Source organism: Trichechus manatus, unplaced genomic scaffold (genome assembly GCF_000243295.1).
Source record: "Trichechus manatus latirostris isolate Lorelei unplaced genomic scaffold, TriManLat1.0 scaffold00293, whole genome shotgun sequence".
Lineage (NCBI taxonomy): Eukaryota > Metazoa > Chordata > Mammalia > Sirenia > Trichechidae > Trichechus > Trichechus manatus.
In genome coordinates this window covers 1,194,695-1,204,112 of record NW_004444229.1, presented here as the reverse complement: position 1 = coordinate 1,204,112, position 9,418 = coordinate 1,194,695, and the positions used below count along the sequence as shown (strand labels likewise).

Genomic DNA, 9,418 nt, shown 5'->3' with positions numbered 1-9,418 from the left:
GCAAGACTTCATCTCAAGTACTTTGGGCATATTGTCAGGAGGCACCAGTCCCTGGAGAAGGACATCATGCTTGGTAAAGTAGAGGGCCAGTAAAAAAGAGGAAGACCCTCCACAAGATGGATTGACACAGTGACTGCAGCAGTAGGCTTAAACATAGCAACAATTGTGAGGATGGTGCAGGACCAGGTAGTGTTTCATTCTGTTGTAGATAGGGTCACTTTGAGTTGGAACCAACTTGAGGTCACTTAACAACAACAGCAGTCTTTCCTAATGATGTGTCTAAAGTAAGCAAGACCAAGTTTCAAAAGAAGTTCGCTTGTCTATCAGTTGTACTGTGGTGGCTTGGGTGTTGTTATGATGCTGGAAGCTATGCTAGCAGTATTTCAAATACCAGCAGGTTCACACATGGTGGACTGGTTTCAGCAAAGCTTCCAGACTGAGACAGACTAGAAAGGAAGGCCTAGCAATCTACTTCCAAACTATAGCCAAGTGAAAACCTTATGGATAGCAATAGGGAGCATAAGAATGATAAACACAAGGTTCATGATAGTAGTTTCATATGAGAGGGGTGGAGGAGGCAGATTGATGACATCAAGGGAGACGAAGGGTACCTAGGGATTTCAGTGGTAGTGGTAGTGTTCTGTTTCTCAGGTTTGTGTGTTAGATACCAAGACTCGTTTTATTAATATTCTTTATACCATCAAATCCAAAAACCTAACCCATTGCTGTAGAGTCAATTCTGACTTGTAGCAACCCTATAGGACAGAGTAGAACTGCCCCATAGGGTTTCCGAGGAATGGCTGGTGGGTTCAAACTGCCAACCTTTTGATTAGCAGCCTGAGCTCTTAACCATTGCACCACCAAGGTTCCAACTTAACATTTATGTTAAAATTTAATAATTTATAGAAAAATCCCTTATTTTAATTAGCCCTATTTGGAAACTTTCTTAGGGAATAAAATGCTGAAGAAGGAGTTCTATAGGGTACAAATTTCTTTTAAAACACCCAGAAAGAGGTCATGGAAAATATAATATGTACACTTTGTTCAATTTATCATTCTCATCATAATGAGTACTGTATACACTTATAGAAGAAAACATATAATCCTTTGCTGCCTATCATCATGAGTTAGCTAGTTTAATCTTCATTTTAATTTTGCTGTAATCACTTAGGAAAGTGAAAAAACAGATCTTGAAAACTGTCACAAAATTGTTTAATCCATAATTTTGGTCAAGATGGTATTGCAAAGTGCATCTTTTAAGTTGAAGAGTAGTTGGAACATTTTTGGAGCTCCCTTAAGTAATTGCCATTTTCAGTGGACTCATTTTTATATTACTGATCTTTTAGGTCTTTCAGTATGTATTATCATATAAAAGACACAAAATAATTAATTTCATAAACATGTTGCAACAATGCAGTACCTGGTTTTTGGTACTTTGTGTCTTGCATGTTTGTTTTCATTTATTTAGTATAAGTGCTTCACCTCTTCCTTAAAACCTTCTAAGCTAATGTCACTTCTTTGATAAGTGCTACAAGTAAACTATGTTCTTACAGTTGTGTTTTTGGAAAAGTTTGTGGGTGATGTTGGGTTCACTTGAGTAAAATTTTAATTAGATCTAGTGCATTTGCTTTTATTAAAAGAGAGAGTAGTAATTCCTTTTAGCATGCCGAGCATGCTTTATTCTGACAGAGGGCACCCTTTTAATCTGTCTTTCATTTACCATTATTTATCTTTCGGAAACAGTCATGTCACTTTCTACCTTCAAAATATTTGATAATTCCTCTTCTTTATACTGAAAAACTAAAATATCTTTATTATGGCATTTAAGGCCATTTCTAATCTTTCACTAATATCGTTTCAAATCTAAGCTATCACCCTATTCTTCCTCTCTGTACCTGGAGCAGCTTCCCATGCACACTGTATCACTCCCATGCACTTACTTTTGCAGCTTGTATACTTCATAGGGGTGCTTCTATCTTCCTGGAGTATTTTCCTCATTAATGCTATCCTTTCCTCCCATGACCTCTGGCAGATGAAATCCTAGGCATTCTTTAAAACCCAGTTTAGGACACACCTCTGTGGTATCTTTCTTTTCTCCTTCATGCCCTTTTCTCTTCTTTCGTAGTACTTAGTCTGTGATTTACTGCGCTTATTGAACCCACTCATACAATTAGTTGTTTGTGTCTACTCCTCTACCACTTCGTGAGCCCCCGATGACCAGTTTCCATTCTTATTAAGTGAAATGGTATACAGTAGTAGTTAAGAGCCCAGATTCTAAAAATCCTCTTTGGATCCTATTTTTCCCTCCAGCTACTATCCTGGTTCTTTTCTCTCCTTTACAGCAAAACTTCCTGAAATCACTGCCAATTTCTTTCCCATTTTCTCTTGAACACATTCCAATCAGATATTACTTCCATCACTCCATCAAACTACTCTTTTCAGAGGGAGTAATGACTCCATGTTGCTAAATCCCATGGACAGTTCTCAATCCTCATCTTTTTAACCTGTCATCAGTATTTCACACAACATACCACTGTTTTTTAAAACACTTTTTCTTTTAATATTCTAGGGAGAGATCCTCACAAGATACTTACCTTTTTCTCTTGCTCTCTTACCAGTTTCTTTTACTAATTAATTCCTCTTTGTCTTCCAAACCTCTAATTGCTGGAGTGCTCTTTTCTGTCTCTGTCCACTTCTAAGGTGATCTACTCTAGTCTCATGGCTTTAAATACTGCATACGTTGATGATTTCCAAATCTATAGTCCAGTTAATAACAACCTATTCTTCCAGTTGCTCAGGTGAGAAATCCTGTAGGCATCGGTGCACCCTCTCTTTCTCTCACAGCCTAGATCCAGTCCTTCAGCAATTTTGTAACTATGACACATTACTGGGGACTCACAATAGTAGTACCATTACTCTTTCTTAGGAGGGTAGTAAGCAATGTTGGGAAATAGCCCAGCAGCCTTATCTCAGCAGCAGTCTTATCCCAGCAGCAGTTACTCATTGCTTGGTATGGTGCCCATGCTTTCTGAGCCAAAGAATCAAGGAACTTATGTTCTAATGAGTAAGAAAATTTACATGGAAAGTTCAGAATATACAGTGGCAACATAGAGAGAAGTCACGTATAGTAAAATTTACTCTGAAAAATTCCTTCCATTTCCCACAAACTACAGTATACGTAAATTTGGATATATAACCAAGTGCGAAGATATAAATGTGTAGAATGTTTAAGTACATGGTGTGTGCAGGTATATAGTATAAAATATGTATGTGTAATATTTCTATAATAGATGGTATTCAAATCCCTGATCTTACATGTTTTCTGACAGAAAACAGTTATATTAAAAATGAGCAGAAGGATTTCTATTTATCTCCACACACTTCAGGCAAAAATTAGGCCTATAATGAATCTGTGATATCACAATATATTATTAGGAGAAGTAGACTATAAATCTCTAGTATTATGTAAGGAGAAAAATGAAATTGACACTTAATATTAAAAAAAAAAAACTATTGTACTTATAAGACACCTAAGAAGACTATAATACCATAAATGATAATCTGATGAAACTTTAGAGAACATGAATTTTCTTGTGTAGCAGTCTCTTTCACGAAAAAGACTGACATTGCTGAAGAATATAAATGACCCATATTCTATTTGTCTTATTCTGTCTGCCCGTTTCACTTTCCATATAGTAAATTTTGAGATTGTTGGGCTTGCCTCTTTTTCTCTTGTTTTTTAACTAACAGAATTGCATTATTTATCCTTAAAACTGTAGACCCTTCTAAATGCTGATGAATGAAATACTCTCCTTTTCTTGCAGCTGCAATAGAGCAGATTACATTCTGCATCATAAACTCTCTTTGCAGATGTTATTTTTAACAAGGCTGCTTTGTAAGACTTCCAGACTGTAAAGATTGATGCTATGACCTGAAAAGTAACCTTTAACGTCCAGAAGTTCTAAAATTCTGATTCGTTATACTTAATTATGTGTTGCTTTGGTAATAATATTTAAATTGACATTTCTGTTTTTCTGAAAAATATACTTTTTTTTTTCTTAAACCAAACTGGGATCATTTCTACTTCCCTTTTCTCCCATACCCATGAAGATAATAAAACCAGGTGTGTTTTTTTTTTTCCCAGACTTCTTTAGCAATAACACTGTTTTCAAATACAGTCTTACAAGGAACCAAATACATTCAACAGTTTTAGAAAATGGCTTGTTTCTTGTACAGTTCTATTTTCATTTTTTATGGAAAATTATAAACTCTTAAAGTGCCCACTTATAGTCCTGAGGAGCACAGTTTAAAAACAAATTGTTATACCCTATTTTCAAATTTTACTTGTAACCTAGTTTTAAATTTTACTTGTTAGCCTAATTTTAGTATGTTAATATTTTTCGTTTGTTTTCTTAATATTGCTATTCATAGTCTGTGGGAAACTGAGACATTTTGAAACTTGAGTCCTCTGAGAAAGCTTCCCTAGTCAATTTTAAGGTAGTTAAAGCACATTCTGCTCAGTGCTATCCTCTGCAGTATTTAAGTAGCTCCACCATCATATATTTATCACTGGATGAAAACATATTTGTTCAACTATCCTTGTTTATAAACTGTGAAAGATCTTACAAATTGTGAATGATTCTATTCCTAGAGTCCAGCACAAAATAGGCAGATAACCACTACTTATTGAGTACTTGTCAGACACTGAGTCCAGCACTGCATGTAAAATATCTTATTTCATCTTCAATCTTATGAAATAGATTTAACACCACCATTTTACTGATGAGCAGGGAGAGGTAAAAAGTGGTTAAGTGCTTAATAAGTGGTAGAGAGAATTCAAACCCATTTCAATCTTGAGTTCAAAACCTGTGCTAAACACTATATTATTGTGCATGTACCACAGTTTGAATAAATGTTTAAAAAAATGAATGAATGCATGATCTAATTAACATGAGTTTGAAAACAGTCCAAATACTTTTGACTCGCCCTGACTGTTGATAGGTTTAGGCAGTAAGTCTAGCAATAATTGACTTGGGAAAAACAGATCTCCTCCTATCACATATCCATCCCTTGTATAATTTTTTAAAAATTATTGGTATTATTTAGCTTCCCAGATTTGTGCTAAAGCACTAAAACTCCTTTTCCTTGAGTACAGCAGGAGAGTCTACTTACCTTTTCTGTAAGAATATTTATATAACACTCTTGTAGAGTATTATGAAATCTGCCTATTTTGTTTGCCTGTAGCATAGAAGTGGCCATTCTTCATCTTCAATTTAATAATACTGAGTATGAATGTTACTAAAGTACTGTGCTGGAGGTAATACTGACTAATGGTTAGTATCCCAGATTCTTCAGTGAGACTTCCTGGATTCAAACTTTGGGCAGTTTGCTTAACCTCTCTGTGCCATAATTTCACCATCTCTAATATGGGGATAATAATGAAGTTTTGTAAGGATTCAATAATTAAATGCAGCAAACGGCCAAGAGTCACTGGCACATACTAAACATAAAATAAATATTAGTTGTTATTCTTTGTATTGTTTACATTGCACTTTTCCCTATGTTTGTTCAGTATCTCTCTGTATATATTTTAAATTACACTTGTTTAGTTGTGTAGTTAAAGCTTCCTATATCTTGTCTAGTTTATGAATAAATAGGTCTGACTATTTACTATACTACCATATTTACCTCTTATAGTCTAACAAGATAGTTTTGTTTCTGCATGCCAAGAGATGACTTATTTAATTATTTAATCAATTTATCGAGATCCTACTATGTTTCAAGGACTATGCTAGGCACTGGGGATATAGTCATGAGGAAAACAGGTAGGCATTCTACTCTCCAGCTGCTTAGAGTAGTGATCTCAAACATTTTTAAATTTCACACCTCTATCAATAAACATTTTTGAGTATGCACCCAATAAACAGGAAACCTTGGTGGCATAATGGTTAAGTGATGTGGCTGCTAACTAAAAGGTTGGCAGTTCGAATCCATGAGCGCTCCTTGGAAACTCTATGGGGCAGTTCTACTCTGTCCTATAGGGTCGCTCTGAGTTGGAATCGACTTGACGGCAGCGGGTTTCATTTGGGTTTTACCCAATAGATATTTATAAGTGATAGGCATGTCTCTTTGCTAGTGTATTGTATAGATTTTAAAATAAACTTAAAAATTAAAATAGAAATAAGAGCTCTGATATTCTCTTCCCCACCCACTTTGGAGACCACTGGCTTAGAATATCAAGGGAAAGACAAAGAAACAAACAAGAGTACGTATGTAAAGGAAGAGTTCTCTGTGTTAGGAGTGTGATTCCATCAGGAGGGCCAGAGAAGGGTTGCCTAAGGAAGCAACATTTAAAATGAGATCTGAAAGGAGGTGTTTGTGGTTCCCTAGGCAAAAGGACTGAAAGTGCAGTCTTCCAAAAATAGTGTTTGTATGCAAAACATAGTATGTTCGAGAAACTGAAAGGATATCAGTATGGCTGAAGAGGCAATGTAGTATACAATTTTGGAGAGGTAGAGGGGGCACCAGATCATACAAATCTTATATATCACGTTAAGGAATTAAGTCTTATTCCTAAGAGTCAAGGGGAGGTCTTGAGGAGTTTAAAGAGAAGAGACGTGCTCAGATAATCACCTTTCTAGTTCATTTTGGATGACATTTTTCTTCCTGATGTGTTACTGCTACAAATAGACCTGAAATTTTGCAGGTAAACAGAGAGTTTAAAGAAAAAGATTTATGCAGCAAATTTTTGCTTAGCACCCTAAAAGTAATCTTATAGTAATCATGCTGTGAGATTTTGCAACAATAATTAGAAGCATATTATAAAAAGGAAAAGTAAGACAAGGGCAAATTAAAATTGAAAATGTTTCTCTTATTTTCAAGCAGCCTTAAATATGAAACCTATAAAATAAATCAGTACCACTTACACTTACAGTCTACTCTTTCTTCAGCTTTTAGTGGTTAGCCCTTACTTTGTGAGCATCTTACTCTGATTCTTTTAACTCTGTAATCAAAAAAGAATTCAGAGTATAACGTCAGTAATGATAGCAACAGCAGCAATAATGATAGGAACAACAATAACAGCTCACATCATGGCATGGTTCTGAGCACATTACATGTGTTATCTAATTTAGTCCTCACTGACTCTAGGAGATAGGTACTATTAATAACCTATTTTTATAGACAAGGAACTGGTACGTGATAGCCAGTCCGACTAGAAGCTCATCTACTGTGCTATGCTTTGTCTCTTGAGCTATTCCATAAGGCAGTGATTAATAGTATAAAATAAGAACCAGAATCACTGGCTCATGGGAAAGAGTTAATTGCTTGCCCTTTTTGATTAAAAGGAAATCAAGGCTTAAAACCCTTTTTAGGTTGAGTAGCAGAAGTTAGTACTAAATGACATCTCTTTATGCATTTACGAAAAAAGAAAGATATATATACCTGTTGTACATAGGATACACAGGTATGCGTAAGATGTGAGAATAATACAAAACTATTCAAAGTATAATTTCTGCTTCCTGGAACCTACACCTCTTCATATAATTATTAATTCAAGAAAGTGATAAAATAGAAAATGAGTGGATGGGAGATAAGAGATACAGAAATTCAAAAATAGAAAAGATTACTGTTATATTGCCATAAAGAACATGAAATCTGAGCTTGGTCTTAAGAGATGGCACCAGTTCTATTCGAAATGAGAGTGAGGTACCTTATAACCCATTAGGAAGTGACTGCATGAGCAAATGCATCAAGGCAGAACTGTGAAAGGCAATCTGAAATAATGAGTAGACTAAGTAAAGAAAACTGAATTCTGGAATGCATTAGGATTTGGGTTTGGGAAGATGTGATTATAGCCTGAATATAAGTGCACTTTGATTGCTTAACTAAGGAGTCTCAGATTAATCCCAAGAAATGGAAGAAGTAGTGAAAGTCTTTTTAGCAGTAATAAAAATGTTCTTCTAAGAAAAATAGTATGACAATGTAGGCAGCAATGGAAGCGACAGACTTCAGTTAGAGGTCTTAATTAGGAAATGGTTTTAATCATCAAGACATGAGGTAATAAGTAGAATTGAAGCAACCATCTTGAAATGGAGCTGAAGAAATATATTTGATGTATATCCCAAAGGAAGAGCTGATAGAATTTCTTTTCTGATTAATCATAGAGTTTAATACTTGTACTGCCAAGAATAAATGAAATTTTATTTATTGTTTTTGAAAACTTGGAAGTGGTTTTTTTTGTCTGGTTTTTTACTTGATTTTTACATTATACCTAAGCTGCACCAGAATTATGAAATGTGATCATCTATCTTTGTATTATTTAAATTCAAAAACAGCTTATGATACTTTGTTTAAGCTACAGTGAAAACCCACCGGGCATAAATGAGATCAAGTCAGACCCAGCTCAGCATATGGTACTTCATCAATGGCTGGCATTGAAGTTCTCTTTGTATAGTTGTTGAATTATTGCCACTCTTAGCAGGTGTTGCAATGAAATGTGCACTATAATGTTGTTCCGGTAAAAATGTATTCTGTACTACAATGGAAACTTTTGAAAAACCTCTAGTTTACTGTAAAAAAACAAAAAAAAAAAACAGGCTTTATAAGTTTAAAACTACTTTCTCATAACGTTGTCTTTATAATATTGTCTTCTGCTATATGTTGAAACAATTCACAGAAGCAGTTTCTGAATACTTTATAATATATAATCTTTTAAATGTTCACAAAAATATTACTACGTTTTGATCACATCGAACTTGTGCCATATACCCAGAAAGAATTAGAAAATAGAGTTGAAATTAAACAATCTACAGTGAAACCTGTGAGAGCAGAACTCGATGGGACTGCCTTTTTTTTCCAGGTCTCAAAAGTTTTCCACCTTTGACAGGGTGCAGTCTTACGACTTTTCTATCACTTGGTTTAGTGGAAAATAGTTTTCCTTCTCTGCAGGTTTACACCTTACACAGGTTTCAGTTTCTGCTACTTTTGCTGTATAATTTATATTGGAAAAACTAAGTAATTAAAAATTATTTAAATAATTAAAAATAAATTAATTTTATTTTACAGTGATCGGCATGTTGGTAAAATTTATTCCAAATCCTCTTCCTTTCTGGATTATGTCAGAAAGTCTCTAAAGAAGCTTGGATTAGATGAGTCCAAGGTTAGTATATGATGACTTATTGTTTTCATGAAAGACAGCATAACTTCTGTGGGGTAATGAAGTGATATAGAACAAAATAATTTGCCTTATACTTTTCTCCCATTTCTTTTCTTTTTTTAATTGTACTTTAGATTAAGGTTCACAGAGCAAGTAGTTTCTCATAACACAGTCAGTAAACATATTGTCTTATGACATTGGATAACAACCCCACAACATGTCAACACTCTCCCTTCTCAACCTTGGAGGACATTTTTTTTT

The 9,418-nt window shown here is 34.7% G+C and overlaps 1 protein-coding gene across 1 annotated transcript in view; it reads left to right on the top strand.

The window, feature by feature from the left end:
• Window positions 1–9,418, top strand: part of METTL25 (methyltransferase like 25) — a 167,153-nt gene that overhangs the window by 138,218 nt on the left and 19,517 nt on the right. The window contains exon 9 of the mRNA XM_004390258.3: window positions 9,067–9,160. Coding sequence (XP_004390315.1) covers window positions 9,067–9,160 — 94 coding nt within the window. The remainder of the gene's footprint in view (window positions 1–9,066; window positions 9,161–9,418) is intronic.